Source organism: Seriola aureovittata, chromosome 13 (assembly GCF_021018895.1).
Source record: "Seriola aureovittata isolate HTS-2021-v1 ecotype China chromosome 13, ASM2101889v1, whole genome shotgun sequence".
NCBI lineage: Eukaryota > Metazoa > Chordata > Actinopteri > Carangiformes > Carangidae > Seriola > Seriola aureovittata.
This window is the reverse complement of record NC_079376.1, coordinates 6,768,054-6,784,580: the sequence shown is the minus strand read 5'-3', so window position 1 is coordinate 6,784,580 and position 16,527 is coordinate 6,768,054. Positions and strand designations below refer to the sequence as shown.

Here is a 16,527-nt window from a genome sequence, read left to right as displayed (position 1 = left end):
TAAATAATTTTGACTGCATTATTCTGCTCCACCTTCATGCATGCAGACCATCCAGCAGACAGTGCAATCGCATGAGTCAGCAGTGAAATCTGTCATTGAGAAAGGAGAGGCCCTGCTCGACACAGTCCACGACCCTACAATAAGTGACAACATGAAAAACCTGCAGGCTGACTACCAAGACCTCTGCTTGGCCGCTAAGGTATGCATACTGTTAGACTGTTTCTGCTGAGATGTAGTCTGGAGAGTTGGTCTTGGATAGAGGGTCCGAGTTAAGTCCAAAAATGTAATTGCTAGTATTATGTTGTTATATTACATAATGGTAGCAATTCAGGATTTCTGTTTGAAATTGATGTACCAGTATATATTGTTTTGTTGTCATACAAATATGAACGTGACTGAGATTTGCTTGTGTTGTGTTTCAGACACAGGTCCAGAATCTTGTGGAGTGGGTGAAGGAGCACGAGGATTACAACAGTGAGTTGCAAGAGGTGGAGAAGTGGCTGTTGCAGATGTCCAGTAGACTGGTCACCTCTGACTCCATGCAGACCAGCAGTATGGAGATGGCCACTCAGCAACTTGCCCGACACAAGGTGCCCAACCGTGTCACTGTCCTGCAAATATTCACAGTTGTTACTGTAGTGTTGGTTATATAGCAGTGTATATTATTACATTACATGAAAATAATTTTGGTTTACATTTCATGGATTACTTTTCATGATGTGCATTTGTAACTGCAACACCTGAATGTTCTCTTTTAGGCAATAATGGAGGAGATAGCCAGTTTTGAGGAGCGTCTCAGCAGCTTGCAGCAGAAAGGAGAAGGTCTTGTTGCCAGCTGTACAGATCAAGTTCAAGCTAAGATCAGTCAACAAGTCCAGGCTCATCAGCAGGGAACCAGAGACAGCTACTCCGCCATTTGCAGCACTGCTCAACGTGTGAGTAATATATATTTAACTAACTATAAAGGCTTTCCATTTGATCAACCTGCCTTTTTATTTTAAGATGTAAAGATAGTGAAAGTCTTACCTCACCTTGTCGAACAGGTGTACCAGAGTCTAGACCGGGAGCTGCAGAAACACGTTAGCCATCAGGACACTCTCCAGCAGAGTCAGACCTGGCTCTCCACAGTGCAGGAGGAGCTCCAGCTCAATGATCAGGGACCATCTGGACTGCAGGAGGCACTCAAGCAGGTAACTGACACACTCTTGGAACGCAGTGATAGCATCAGTGCGCTTAAGTTATTTTTGTATAATTTATTTAGAATGATTTACTTGTGCATACACACAGGTGAAGCACTACAGGGCCCTTCAGGAGCAGGCCAGTACTTACCTGGACTTGGTGTGTTCTGTGTGTGACCTGTCTGATGATGCTGTGAGAGTGACAGCTGCCAAGGTCCAGCAGGTCAAACTCACGGTCAGTTATTTCTCCTTATCACTGTACAACATAAAATACACATTTTATTAATCTAGGATGATTAGTGTATTAGTAATAATGACTCACAAACTGATTTTAATTACAAAAAAAAGAAAACAGGAAATTTCCTTGATGGTATGTTGACACATTACACCCACTGACAAGGTTTCATGAAATACTGTGTGCTGACACACAGTGTAATGATTGGCATGGATATAAGGCATATTATGGCCAGTACCCTACAAATACTCCTTCATCACTCAGTCAGAAAATGCATACAAGCAGCATGACACCCACTGTGATTGCAACTGCTCTGTATCTAGGAATATATAATCCTGCAAATATTTGATGCAAGAAACTGTAAATGTCTTTTTACAGATTGAGGAAAGGATGTCCAGTGCTCAGGAGCTTTCAGAGGGCTGGAGGGAGATCAAGGAACAGAAACAAGATCTAACCAGCCTGTTCCAGGACATGGAGCAGCAGCTCCTCAGTCTCTCCAGAAGGCCTGCAGAGCTGGAGACCAAGATAGCTCAAAACATGCTGTCACAAGCCAAGGTAGGGAACAGTGTCACCACCACTGTTATGGGCAACAGTTTTTTTTATCATCCTCGTCAAACCTCTTTTTCTTTTGGGTATTTATTAAAAGCTACATATAACATATGTCTATGTGCCTAGTACTGTGAGTCTAAACATGACTCTGTTGGTGATTTCGTTTTTGCCATCTAATCCAACATTTTGGCTTCAGTTGTGTGGGGATTAAAGAGAGATCTGCTTACTATTTGGGTGTATTTAGGGTCACCATCAAATATATTGCTTGTCACACAGGAATGCAGCCAGCAACTGCAATCTAAACAGAGTATCCTGACCAAGATGACCGAGACTGTGAGCAGATTGACTGGTGGCCAGGACTCCCCAGAACATGCAGAGCTTGACCGCCTGAGCCATTCCTGGCTCGACCTCTGCCATCAGGCCAACAAGCTGCAGGGTCAGAGGGAGGAGGACCTGCAGAGGGCTAAAGAATACCATGACTGTATCTCTGCAGTGGAGGCACTGTTCGAACAGGTGTCCAAAGAGTGGGACAATCTGGCCAGGTGTGTTTGTGCATAAAGTGCATTTTTCCGTCACATACTGCTGCGTCTTCATTCCACTCTCCTGACAAGGCTAAAGCCAAAAAAAGGCTGCAAAAAGATGCCAGTTGTGCTTTCTCTCACAGTCTCTTTTTCCATTGCTATACATTATTTTATAAGGAAAAAATGTATGTATGTAAGATTTCAGGGATTATGAGAAGGAGACCTCCTTGGATAAAAAAGATCTGTGCAAGGCCAATTATGACCATCACTGTTGGGAAATGATTGAATAATGATTGCACGTGTTTCATGCAAAATTTGTATAATTACTTGTTTATTTTTTGTAACAGAACGGATGCTGAAAGTTCATCTCAGCACTTGGAGGCTTTACGGAAACTTGCAGTAACCCTGGAAGAACAAAAAGGCACTCTTGAGGACCTTAAAGATCAGAAACAGAAAGTCATCCAACATTTGAACCTGGATGACAAGGAGCTGGTAAAAGAGCAAATCAGCCACTTTGAGCAGAGATGGTCTCAAATGCAAAACCTAATTGAGAGGAAAATCCAGGACTCAGTGGTGACGCTAGAAGATATGAGCCAAGTAGAGGCCCGTCTGAGAGAGGCTCGGGACTGGGCAGAGGAGCAGCAGCCCGCCCTGTCCGAGGCCATGAAAATGAGTCCACCCCCTGAGCTGGCTCAGAGCTTCCTGTTTGACCACCTGAGCATTTGCAGTGAGTTGGAGGCCAAGCAGCTGTTGCTGGCCCAGGCCATGGCCGATGCTGACAGGGTGCTGGCCCGGCTGGGCCTCAGTGAACGGCAGCGTTTGCAGCAGCTGATTTCTGCCACCCAATCTGAAGTGGAATCTCTGAGCGTGAAAGTGGTGCAGCGCAGAAAACACCTCAGCAAGGCTTTCACAGAGAGGACGCAGTTCCTGATGGCTGTGAACCAGTCAATTTCCTGGGTCCAGCAGAATGAGAAGAAGGCCCAGGCAGAGGAGTACATTGCCTTGTTACCTGATGACCTGGCCAAGCAGGTCAGAACATGCAGGAACATCCAAAGCAGTCTCAAAGCCTATCAGAGTGAGCTGACCTCCTTGTGGTCTCAGGGGAGGGATCTGATGAGAGATGCCAGCGAGGAAGAAAGGAATGAGATTCTCACAAAGTTACAGGAGTTACAAAACATCTTTGACAAAACGTTACATAGATGTGGCCAGAAACTGCAGGAGCTTGAAAAGGTATTAGTTTCCAGAAAGTATTTCAAGACCGATCTAGAGAAAATATGCCAATGGTTGAAACAAGCTGATATAGTCACCTTTCCTGAAATCAATCTCATGGTTGGAGACGCTGAATTGGAAGCACAACTACTGAAGTATCAACTGATAGTTGAGCAGGCAATTGAATATGAGAACCTCCTCCTAATTGTACAAAGAGCTGGCCAGGAAATATTGCCCACTCTGAATGAAGTCGACCACTGCTATTTAGATGAAAAACTCAACACCCTCCCCCACCAATATAACAGCATATTAGCACTAGCCAAAGAGAAACAGGAGAAAATCCAGCAGGCTATTCTTACAAGGAACGAGTACACCTCTTTCATAGATGTCACTCATAAAGCACTTAAAGAGCTCGAAGAACAGTTCAACAATCTTGGCACACAACCTGTAGGGCTGCAGACAGAAGAAGTTGTCAGTTTGCAGAGTGATTACAAAGCCATTCAGGCAGATCTGAGCAACCTTGGTCTAGCTGTGAGTGAACTGAACCAGAAGAAAGAGGGATTTCGGAGCACTGGTCAGCCTTGGCGCACAGAGGAAATGACCCAGCTTGTGAGCCTGTACAACGGCCTGAAGAGGTTGGTTGAACAGAAAGTAGAGCATCTGGATGAAACCTTGGAGACATTTGAGGACCGCAAGGCGATGGCCATGCAGGTCGACTCTCAGTTAAAGGCAACAAAAGAGCAGCTGGTTAAAGTCAACGCAGAGACCCAGTCGGCTGAGGAGAGGCTGAAGAACTACCATGCTCTAGCAGGGAGTCTCCAGAGTGCCAACTCTCACTTGTCAAGGCTCATGGAGCAGATGGACACTCTTGCCCCCCGTGTGGACCATGCGGCCCATGACGCCTCTAAAGACCAAGTGGTTCTGTGGCAAGAGGAGCTACGGTCTTTGCAGGCTGCAGTAGGGGAGCTGATAGAAGAGTGTGAGAACAGGTTTGTTCAAAGCAAAGACTTTGAGACAGAGATGAAGAGGACTCTGGACTGGCTGCAGCAGGTCAGGGATGAACTGGGCTGTGCTGTGATCGTGGACGTGAGGGTGGAGAAGGTGCAGGAGGAGATCAGGAAGCAGCAAATCATGCAGGAGGAAGTGCAGTCCAGGCTGAGAATTGTGGCCGCTCTCAGTAGCAGGGAGAAACAGGAGTATAACAGTGCCAATGAGCTTGTCCCGGCCCATGTAGATACAAACCTGGAAGAAATGGCAAAGCTTCAGGCCGATGTCCAAAAAGCACTGAGCTCAAAACAGGTGAGGCAATATTACATTCTCTAAATTATACATTAATTTAATGCTGTTTGTTATAGTTACCATAATGCCTGAATACAATTTTTTATACCCAAACAGTCTGTTATAGTTTTTTTCTCAATTGTTTTTGTGTGAAGATTACTCTGGAGGAAGCTCTGGGGTTGTGTCAGAAGTACCACTTCAGGATGCAATCGGCCTGTGAATGGCTGGAGGACGCCGTGTCCTTCCTGCAGCAAGCTAGCCTTGGTGTGGATGTGGAGAACTACGAGGAGTGTCTCCGGCAGCAAGGGGACATCGTGGCCACGGAGCAGGAGTTCCTGAGCCACCTGGAGGAGCTGCATGGCCTGTTGCCCCAGCTGGAGAACCTGGTCAACCCCACAGCTAAAGAGCAGCTCCGTTTGAGCGTGGAGTCGGCAAAGCAGAGAGGCGTGGAGGTCCGAGATCAGCTCCAGTGTCACCAGGATGTCCTTCATAGGTAGTGAGAATGAAAGAGTGGTGGTGCACATTTAATATACAGTGATTACATAGTAATTTTGTTAATAATGACATTTTATCCTCCAATATAATTTGTCTTTCTTAGCTGTGTGGCTCAGTGGAAGTCATATCAGGAGGCGAGGCAGACTGTCATTGAGATTATGAATGAAGCTGAAAAGAAGCTGACAGAATTTTCCACTGCAAAGGCAGCCACAAGCCAAGAGGCTGAAGATAAGCTGTGCAGTCATCGGGTATGAGAGGCCGAAAAAAGTATTTTTCTTCTTCAAAAAAAAGGGTGGTGCATCTGTGAAGGTTATGCACGTTTCTTTAATGTATCTTATTTTTTCAGTCGCTTGTATCACTGGTGAATGGCTTCCAAGAGAAGCTGAGTGGTTTAGAGGAGCAAGCCGCTCAGCTGGAGCTGGTGGGGAGTGATGCCAGCAAGGCCACCATCAGTCGCTCAATGACCACTGTGTGGCAGCGCTGGACTCGACTACGCAGTGTGGCACGGGGACAGGAGAGAGTACTCGAGGACACAGCACAGGAATGGAGGACTTTTAGGGAGAAGGTATACAGGCAAACAATATGGAAAGAAAACATGCAGATTATAATGATGGGATTATTATTATTTATATAATATTATGTTAAGTGAAAAAACACAGTTAAAATACACTAGTTCTCTAAATTATATATTTTTTTTATAGATGGTGAAGGTGAGAGCAGTGTCTGATGAGCTCCAGAGTCGTTTCCCTGACAGTGCCGTGGAGAAAGCCTCCAAAGCCACCCTGCAGTCGCTGCTAGACCAGCATGACTTGCTGAGCCAAGACTTAGAGAGAGAGCTCTCCTCTCTTACACTGCTCCGCCAGTACGCCCTCAGCCTATTGCACGATGTGGAAGTGCCTTCACCCACAAATGACCAGGATGAGCTGCCCAGCCTCAAGGAGATCAGAGCTGTGCAAGACCAAATGGAAAGGTAGTGGGAAAATTAACCTGTTGTTCACCTACATAAAGAAAACATTCAGATGTATCCACTGTATTATTTAAAAGTTGTATTATTTAGATGTAATAGCATTCTGTGCTATTTAGAAAATAAGATTTTGAGTAGAGTCCATTTTATCTTTCCAGCCTTCTGACACAGTCCAGGACTAAGCGGGCTCAAACAGCTCAGGAACTGAGGGAAAGAGAGGAAGTGGAAAAGGAACTCAGTGTTGCGAAGGCCTGGATCCAGGAGACCAGGGAGCTTCTTCTCAATCCCACACCAGACATCGATTCTCTACTGCAGGAGCTTGAGGTATAACTGCCATCTAAAAAGAGAAATCTAATCTTTGTTAATATCCTCCCGTCAGCCCCAGAACATTGTTATTTGCATATTATTATTTATGAGGGTCTTGTTTTTGTCATGTATAGATTGTGCATGGAGAAGTGATCACCTATCGTCAGAATGTGGATAAATTAGCAGAGCAGCAACAGAGCAAGTACCTGGACCTCTACACTATATTGCCCTCTGAAATCTCCATGCAACTAGCTGAGGTCTCACTCGCATTGGGTGCCATTGAGGATCAGGTATCATATCATTTCAATCACTTTGAATGCACATAAGACCGTGATGTATTTCTTTATTGTCTGAAATGGTAGCAGATGTGAAGTCTACCAGGGAACAGTATGTTAAAAAATGTCATGTGGCATTTGTTTACATTTCTTATTGACTTTCTAGGTTCTTTCCAAAGAGAGAGAAATTCAGAAAACCAGAGAAATAAAAGAGGACTTCAGCTCCAGGATCCATGAAATCTCTGAGAAACTTAAAGCTATTGCTGCTAAATTCAAGGAAAAATCTCCAGATGTTGATCATGCTAAAGAAGAGGTCAAGGTGGGTTATCTTAATTTTCTATCTTGCAATGCATTTGTAGTTTGTTTAGAAATGGTGAAGCTAAATATCATCCAAAAGCATTAAATATTGTCAGGATATAAAATTCTACATGTTGCGTTCCTGTACACAGAGCCTGGCTGAAGACTTGGACTCCTGCGGTCGCACCCTCTGTGAGCTGGACGCTGCCATACAAGAGTTTGGCCGCAGAAACCCCCTGCTGGCCAAACAGCTGAGTGACGCCATCAGCAAGCTGTCAGAGATGCATCACCACACAACGCGGCTGGCAGACTGCAGGAACAACTGGCTCAAAAAGGTTTGAGATAACGTTACAGTCGCACAGGAATGCATGCTTTATTGTTTTGTCTTGTTTCTCAGTACAATATGTTTCTTAGCCTCTCTCTTATCTTGGTTCTTCAGGCTGTCTGCTATTTAGATGAGTATAATGAGATGCTGGACTTCATTGTGAGGTGGTCGGAGAAAGCCAAAAGCCTGGTGAGGGCAAACATCATCTGGAACTCGTCTGTTCACCTGCAGGAGCAGATACGGATGTATCAGGTGAGCTGGGGTCTGGATATGTACCTGCACATTGTGTTCTGTTTTAACTATACTGAAAAACAGAGGTTTTAGCTTTCCTCCTTCATATTACTTTGACAAGTAAACTTAAGTGGATGGACATGGTTCGAGGTGTATTCATACTCATCCACTCAGAGTTCTTGGGCACTTCAGTTTCTCTACCCATGCACACATTTCATAAAATGCACATTTTGCAGGGAATGAACTGCCTCTCATTCTCTGCCTTGTTGCCCTTGTTGCTCAGGCTGTCCTGCGTGAGTCTCGGGAGCTCCACGGAGACCTGGAATCAATGGCGGAGAAAGTAGAGCTCCTGTCTGAGGTGCTGCAGGTTGAATCTATGAGCCAACAGGTTTGTGAACTCAGTCGACACACAGAGGAGCTTCAGCAAAGCATCAAGATGCGGCTGCAGAGCTTGGAGGATGCAGATAAGGTACAAAGGAAATCGTCTTATCTACTTTATACTTGTTTGTAACATTAATGAATTTCCTGGTTTCATTAGCTCTTCAAAACTGGAAATTAGCATTTTAAGCATCTGAAGTCAAACAAATGATTTGATTCAATTAGTTATTTGTTCAATGTTATTTATATTTCCATGTACCTGTTCCTGTTGATACTGATGATACCTTATTTATGAGCAAATAAACATGCAATTGACTTATGAAATGTCCACAGAGTATGGAGGCGCTGGAGTATGAAGTTAAGGCCCTACATGTAGCTCTGGAGCAGGTGCAAGCCACACTGACCTCACCAGAGTTGGCACGCCAGAGCCTCAAAGAACAACTCGCTCAGAGACAGGTAACCACACAACATTAGAAAATCTGAGATATAGCCCATAATTTACCACTTAATGCTTCCCTTGCATGTTGTAGCTTGTTAACAATTTCACACAATGTAAACCTCCTGTTTTTGCAGCGTTTGTTGTCAGATATGGAGAGCTTCAAGCAGCAGGTGCAGGCAGTCCAGATGTGTCAGAGTGCTCTGCGGGTCCCAGAGGAGGTGATGCCCAACCTTGCCATTTGTCGCACAGCTCTGCGTCTGCAGCAAGAAGCCAGTCAGTTGCAGCACGTGGCCATTCAGCAATGCAACATTCTTCAGGTACAGTAGGGGGAGCTACTGCGCAGTAACTTTGTCCTGTTGCAATACCTGCATTCAGACACAGTATGCGTAATGGATATACTTTGAGGAATATACTCTTTTTGAATGCGGAACAAAAGAACCTTTGAGATTTGATCTCTTGATCTAACTGTTGCAAAACTGTTTTCTGTTGTTGCCCAGGAGGCAGTGGTGCAGTATGAGCAATACGAGCAGGAAGTGAGAGACCTACAGGGGCTGATTGAGGAAGCACACCGTGTCATCCAGGACCGACCAATCCCTGCCAGCAACATCCAGGAGCTGCAGGCCCAGATCCTTCACCATGAAGTACAATACATGAATTCATTCATTTTACTCACATCTCATACACAGGGTCAGGGGCAGCTACAATGCATCTAGGGCTAGAAATCAAATCAAGTTCCCCTTTGCCACGTTGCATCAGTGCTACACAGTTCCTGATACATTTTTATAGTGAAATCTCCTCATTTTTGCACCATTTAAGTTTGATACTTTGCATTTATTTTCAATAGGAACTTGCCCAGAAGATCAAAGGTTACCAAGAGCAGATCGCCTCACTGAACTCAAAATGCAAGATGCTGGCGGTGAAGGCCAAGCATGCCACCATGCTACTGACAGTGACTGATGTGGAGGGACTGCCTGAGGGGCTGCAGGACATGGATGGGGAGAAATCAAAGAAATCCTCAGCACAAGCCGTCATGGTAAAAGAACACAAAATACCACATAACATACTGATGCTGATGAAGCTGTTTGCTTTGTTTGTGATGGCATCGCCTAATTAATAAACCTCTTGACTCATTCTGCTATTTCTGGCTTTAACTTAAAGACTTCTAAACAGTTTTAATCCATTTAATTTTACTAATTAAACTTTTTTGCCTGCCTTCATTATAAAATATGTGTTTTTACTTATAAGGTGCGTTGTGCCTCTTTTATCTAAAAAACACATTGCATATGATTAATCTTTCCAAATCCACCTCGCATGTCTGCTCTTCTGTTAATGTTTCTTGCATGGCCTGTCAGATGACGGCTGGCCGCTGTCACACACTCCTGTCTCCTGTAACTGAGGAGTCTGGGGAGGAGGGCACTAACAGTGAGGTCTCTTCCCCTCCTGTCTGTCGCTCTCCCTCCCCCATCACTCACACTGAGGCCACTGTAACCAAGGTATCTGCCTTCTCTATTCCTCTCGACAGCTTTTTGTTTTTTATCAGTCATTGTGGTTTTAAACAAAATTGCTCAAACAGTACATCTTTGTGGTTTCTATCAGTTCTTTCTTCCCCTTTCTTTTTCAATATTTGTTCTTTAATTTTTCTGTAATCATTTAACTGGTTAAACAGAATAATTACAAAACAACAGCAACTAATAAATGCAAATGAAAAAGGCAAAAACAAACCAAGGGGACTAATCCATAGCTATTATCCGTCTGCACCTGCAAGTTCATCATGGCTAATCATGAATTTGGAGCTTTCTGTCTGGTTGCTATCCATTTTATAACTAATTTGTCTTAACTGCTGACAGTGCTATTAAAATGTCTTTTTTTAGATGGGAAGAGGAACACTCACAAGAGCTCCAATCCAAGAATTATATGATCCGACATTTGAGTCTGTGGCCAACCTAGATGACTTGCAGCGCTCATGGGAGACGTTGAAAAATGTGGTATGTGAATAATACAAGATGTCAGCTTGATGATTTATTGATTGTCAGTGGCTGTTATCATGTTTTCAGGCCTAGCACTTTTACATTGTGCAACTGGTCTTCAAACAGATCAGCGAGAAGCAGAGGTCTCTATATGAAGCTCTGGAAAAACAACAGCATTACCAGGGTTCACTCCAGTCAATCTCTTCTAAAATGGAGGCTCTGGAGGCCAAACTGAGCGAGCCTCTGGAGGCAGATAAAAGCCCAGATAGCCACATAAAGGCCCATGAGGTGCGTCCTGTACTTGTATTTATGTCTTTTGAATTATGTTTTAATTTAAATCTGTGTTCCTGTTGCGTGAACTCACAGTTGTTCTGTATTGTCTACCAACCTGTATCGTACTGTTTTTAATGCTACATATGTGGTGAAGCTGAAGATATCTCTAACCAACTAACTAACTAATTATGCAGGTCTGTGTAGGATATATGGGCCTCTCTTATCATTTTGTTTTGCATTTATAAAATCGTAGTTTACATTACATCACTGTCCCTTCAGCATTCATTTAATTTGTTATGGGACTTACTACTCTGTCTATGATATCCAGATTTTTAATTTTGAACACGTATTGTATGGGACAGTATCTGCATTAATAAGAAATAATACTTACCTCTGGTCAACTCAGAAATGAAAATAAACTTAACACCTACCATGCTGTACTTTTCTGCAGGGTCTGATAGATGAGATTCAGAGTGTGCAAGAGGAAATAGACAGGCTGCAGACAAGCTTCACAGAGGATCTGGCCTCTGATGCTGTGGACTCGGACATGGCTGACCAGCTGGCCATGCAGTCCTCCCTCGCTGTGTTGGCTGAGAGGATGGCCACCATCCACATGAAGGCCTCAGGGAAGCAACAACTATTGGAGGTAGTTTTTGTGAAACTTATGAAAGTGTGTGGCCACTAATAGTAGGTAATAGTAAGTTCATGTGATAAGTAAAATGTGATGTGCTCTGTTCCAGGAGCGCGTTAGTGACCGACTGGAGGGTCAACGTCAGGAACAGGCCATACAGTTCTATCAGACCCAGGCAGATGGACTGGACCAGTGGTTGATCAGAATGCGCAGTTCCGTTACCTCCATCCTTGAACCTAAACCTCTGGAGGAGACAGACATGGAGGATCAGCTTGCTGAATGTCAAGTAAGACCTCCCCCTGCTGTCCACTCAGAGTAGTGAATGCAAGCTACACATTTGAATTACCATATTAATTAAGAATATGAATGGATTTATGAATATGAGTTTGATGTTACTTATGTAGCAGATTGTGTGGGAATGACACAAGAAGCTCTGGAGAACTGTTTTCCAGGTGGTCAGTCATTGTCTCTGGTCCTCATCCTGACGCTAAATTGGCAGTGGATTATTTATATCCGTCTTATACTTCAGTTGTTTCCCTTATCACATATGGATCATCCCAGGGGGGCAGGAACCTTTCAGTGAGTAAACAAGAGCATTAGCAGAGTTAGAGGGGCATTCAGATGGCTGGGCTCCTAAGCGACTGTAGCACTAGTCTTAAGCAGATTATGCAGATGTCTCTGTGTGACAGGGGCCTGTTAGAGGCATAGGGCGGAGTAGTCAGGGGCTGTGGCTTTCAGACGATTAATAGATCCTACTGTTGGGATTGGTGTTGTTGGTAAAGCTGCTAGAATATCCAAGTAGGGGAATCCTAGAGAACGGGGAGGGTAAGGCGGGAGGGAGGGAGAGTTACTCTCTGCCTTTGAAAAACCTGCTGAAGCTATCGCTTGAGTTGTGGCTATGCTGTCAGAAAACAAATGTTTCTTCAAACATTGGAACATCATTCTCTGATCGGTGTCCCTGACCGGTCTGGACATTCACCATGGTCTTCTGCACAGGATAATTGCTTTTGAATTTGAACGAGAGTATGTATGTTGCAGAGCATGAAGTGTGAAGGATTAGTGGTAATATGTTGCACAAGAGGCGAGGCCGGAGAGGTGGGCCAAGGATGAAAACACAGGGAGAGCTCTCCCTGTCCTGTGGCCGGGGAAAGCTGCTGGTGTAGGGGGTTCAGCCAGAACTGGAGGGTCTGTTGTGTGGAGAGAGGAGTTGCTGTAGGTGCTGAGAGACCATGTTTGAGCTGGCCTCTCTTCTCCTGCTCCTGCAGAACATGCTGCTGGAGATTGAAGAGAAGGTGTTGGCCCTGTCAGAGCTGTCCATGCACAGTGAGAACCTGCTGCTGGAGGGCCGGACAGAGACCAGAGAGGAAGCGGAGCAGTTGGCCAGGAAGTTACGCACTTTGAAGGGCGGCCTGTTGGAGCTGCAGAGGATGCTACAAGACAAGCAGAGTAACATCCAGGTAGGGTGGCTACAGGCTTCAAATGTTGACATACCTATTTATTAAAACTTTAAAATACATTAGGTTGATTCAATTCAGTCCCTTTGTTATCTGTCCACTAGTTCATCTAGGAAAATATTTTATGTTTATCCTAAAGCTGGTGGCATCTCTTTGATTTAACAGTTTTATATGTCCACTGATAAATTTGCAAAACTTCAAAATACAGTTGCTGCATTAGATGCTCCTGTTTCCTTGCTGATGTGTGTTTTTTTTTAATTAGTCTTGTTTAACCGTGTAGTATCTGGTCCTAAAGGGCTCTCTGCAGGAGCAGGAGGACAGTGAGTCAGACTCCAGTCTCTCACAGAGTCCCAGTGTGCAGGACTGGCTGGCCCAGGCCCGGACCACACGAACCCAACAACACCAGGACAGTCTTCAAAGACAGAGGGTACATTTTCAGATTTTTTAACCCTTTTATGAACACTAGATATTGCAATACAGAAACTTCAATATCCTCTCTCAAACCGTTTGTTGTTAGATAGATTTTACTTGGGCCTACTGCAGTAAACCTTTATTGGGAGATTGTACCTATCTTTAAACAATAAAATAAAAATACTGTCTTAATTATATAAATAAAAATGTCTTCATACCATTCTACCACGACAATAATAGTGTTTCAGAAGCTGTTTTATGAAATGTTAAGTCCAGTCTAACCAGTGTTGTCGTATTGCTCTTCAGGAGCTGGAGGAGCAACTTGCAGAGCAGAAAAAGCTGCTTCAGTCAGTTGCTAGCAGAGGAGAGGAGATTCTCATCCAGCAGGCCTCGCCCAGCAGTGCCAGGTATTTTACATCCTACTATACCACACTTACCTACATATACAGTATAGCACTGAATGGTGAGCTGTAAAGGTAATGTATGTGCCAATCCATGTGGCAAATTTCTAAATGGAAGATTAATTCATTCATGTTTCTGTGCAGTACAACAGAGCCATTTTCAGCAGCAGCTTTGGTTGAGAGGGAAACTCAGGCTGCACGAGAACAGATGAGGCAGAGATGGGAGAGCCTGAGATTAGAGCTGAAAACAAAACTGCAGCTCCTACAGAAAACTCTGGATCAGGACCACAAGCAGCTGGTACAAACTGTTCTGTTATTATTGTTGGCAGAAGCAGTAGTAGAGACAGGGTATATTTTCATTGCTGTTGTTGTTAATATATCAACTTTGTTGTATGTTTTTTTTCGCAGGTTTATTCCAGAGCCTCTCGTGTGACCACAGCTGGCTCATTGTTCAAAGGAGAAACACAAGCGGACAAATCCTCCCTGAAGACTCTGTACGACAGCTTCAGACAGACAATAGAAGACATGACCACTCAGGTTTTTATTATTTCCATATCAATGATGCACATTACAATGCCTCACATTGCAAGATTTAAATATTTTGTTAAACGAGGAATTTGCAACACTTGTGTGTACGTAGCCCGGTGGCGGTGAGACACAGGTGGCGCAGATGGAACAGCAGCTCTACACAGCTGTGTCATCCACCTCCTCCTGGCTGGATGGTGTGGAGAACAACGTCTTCTCTGGCTCAGTGCTGCTGGCTGAAAACGCAGAGACCCAGCTAGAAAAGCAAGAGGTACAATCAGGCTTCATCCCCAGAGAGTTTCTTTAATTGTGTAATTTAATTATTCAAGAAGGCTTAAAAATAACAAATCATGTTAGCCTCATTTTCATGTGACATCTCGATAAAAACAAGGAAAAATCTCTGCAACAAGATGATCAATGCATATGGTATGCTGCAGAAGTTGAATATTTAGGTTTCTGGATGTATAATAAAAGTAAATAAAAAAAAGATACATGTTCCTTATTGCGATCAGTCAAAGTTGCGGTTTATCTTCCCAACAAAATCATTTATCATAAAATCATTTTTAGAGTAAAACAGTCTGAACTGATCTTTGTTTCTGATCTTCCCTGCAGTCTTTAGAAAACGATGTGATGCACGTGACGGAGGAGGTGAAGCTCAGCCAGGCTCTGCTAGCTGGGTCTTCAAGTTTGAGACATGAAGACCGGGCGCTGCTGGAGGACAACCTTGAGTGCCTGAAAGAGAGATTAGGAGCTCTGGGTTGTGGTCTGGCACAACGCTGTGACCACATGAGGACCAGAGCACATGAACTCACAGCCTACCAGGTTTTTAACACTTCACTTCCAAAATATTCATGTATATGTACACTAAGATTTGCTCAAGTTTATTTTTATTGAACCTATAATAAGCATAAAGAGAAACACCAACAGAAAACAATAAATACCCATATATTTTAACACACTGTGGATCATATACATTATGTAAATGCACCATGAATTGTGTTCTGTCTTTATAGACTGAGCTACAGCTTCTCCAAACTGCTTTAATTGAGACCAAGTGCCAGATCCTACAGGCCTTAGCTGGAGCCATGGACAAACCAGCCTCAAAACAGTTGGAGGTAATACGAGCTTTAGTATAGACAAGCATGCGCACACATTCCCCTCGTCTCCTCGAGGCTTACAGAGAATGTCGTTCATTCATGTCATTTATCTCTCTTAGGTCATCGCCAGTGCAGAGGAGAGCCTGAAAGACTTTGAACAGAGAATCACAGAGATCAAAGCCAGAGGAGCAGCACTGCAAGCCGATCAGATATCAACAAACAAAATACTGAAACTCCAGGTAATGTACATCACACACAGCTGGCACTGAAAGCTTCTCCACAGGTGTCTTATCTTCATTTTAGATTCATTGCTTTGTTAAAGTAAACTTTGCAAAACGTAAATCTAGCAGAACAAAGTATACATGATGCTGGGTCAAGTTTTATCTGTACAGTGTGGACATTGTTATGTCTCACATATGTTTACATTTTGTTACAATTAAGGAGGATTTAACGGCAATGAAGACAAGACTATTAAAAGTATACGACATGAAATTGATCATTTTAGCAAAACAAATATTAAATAAAATGAAAAAAAACAATATCGTCTGTATGTGTTTTTCAGGATTCTTATGAAGAGCTGGTGATGACCGTGGGTTCCCGGCGCAGCGGCCTGAACCAGAACATGGCTCTGAAGGAGCAGTATGAGCGTGCGCTGCAGGACCTGACCGACCTGGTGGATACAGCTAAGGACAAGATGGCTGCTGATCAGAGGATCATTGCCAGCTCTGTGGAGGAAGTCCAGAATCACCTGGACAAACATAAGGTTTGGTCAACTTGGAGCTCTTCTTAGTTAGTAGGTTTAACAAATGGTTATTCCCAAAGGTGTGAAACGCTGAACCTAATGTTAGCAGTACTGGAGACAAACTGCTAATAGTGTGTTTATTTCTGTCTGATTGTGTTTCGTAGGAGTTCTTCCAGGGTCTGGAGTCCCATATGATTCTAACAGAAACATACTTCAGGAAAATCAGTGGCCTGATGCTTCCCAAAGAGAGCCAAGCCCTGGAGGAGACGCTGGCTGAGGCTCAGAGCGTCCTCAAAGAGGCACACAGTAAAGGAGTCGAGCTCGAGTGTATCCTGGAGGTGAGATA

The 16,527-nt window shown here is 43.9% G+C and overlaps 1 protein-coding gene across 1 annotated transcript in view; it reads left to right on the top strand.

Annotated features, from left to right (window-relative positions):
* The window catches only part of syne1b (spectrin repeat containing, nuclear envelope 1b), a 70,541-nt gene that overhangs the window by 34,554 nt on the left and 19,460 nt on the right, over nt 1-16,527 (top strand). The window contains 38 exon segments of the mRNA XM_056393714.1: nt 47-199; nt 423-590; nt 759-935; nt 1,044-1,190; nt 1,288-1,413; nt 1,792-1,968; nt 2,239-2,504; nt 2,831-4,991; nt 5,126-5,463; nt 5,569-5,713; nt 5,812-6,030; nt 6,167-6,435; nt 6,588-6,753; nt 6,870-7,025; nt 7,177-7,329; nt 7,460-7,642; nt 7,747-7,884; nt 8,147-8,332; nt 8,575-8,697; nt 8,815-8,997; nt 9,178-9,321; nt 9,525-9,713; nt 10,033-10,173; nt 10,552-10,665; nt 10,774-10,935; nt 11,372-11,566; nt 11,661-11,837; nt 12,817-13,008; nt 13,301-13,432; nt 13,723-13,823; nt 13,962-14,115; nt 14,226-14,354; nt 14,458-14,613; nt 14,955-15,164; nt 15,356-15,457; nt 15,559-15,678; nt 16,002-16,202; nt 16,346-16,519. Of these exon segments, the coding sequence (XP_056249689.1) occupies nt 47-199; nt 423-590; nt 759-935; nt 1,044-1,190; nt 1,288-1,413; nt 1,792-1,968; nt 2,239-2,504; nt 2,831-4,991; nt 5,126-5,463; nt 5,569-5,713; nt 5,812-6,030; nt 6,167-6,435; nt 6,588-6,753; nt 6,870-7,025; nt 7,177-7,329; nt 7,460-7,642; nt 7,747-7,884; nt 8,147-8,332; nt 8,575-8,697; nt 8,815-8,997; nt 9,178-9,321; nt 9,525-9,713; nt 10,033-10,173; nt 10,552-10,665; nt 10,774-10,935; nt 11,372-11,566; nt 11,661-11,837; nt 12,817-13,008; nt 13,301-13,432; nt 13,723-13,823; nt 13,962-14,115; nt 14,226-14,354; nt 14,458-14,613; nt 14,955-15,164; nt 15,356-15,457; nt 15,559-15,678; nt 16,002-16,202; nt 16,346-16,519 (8,427 nt within the window).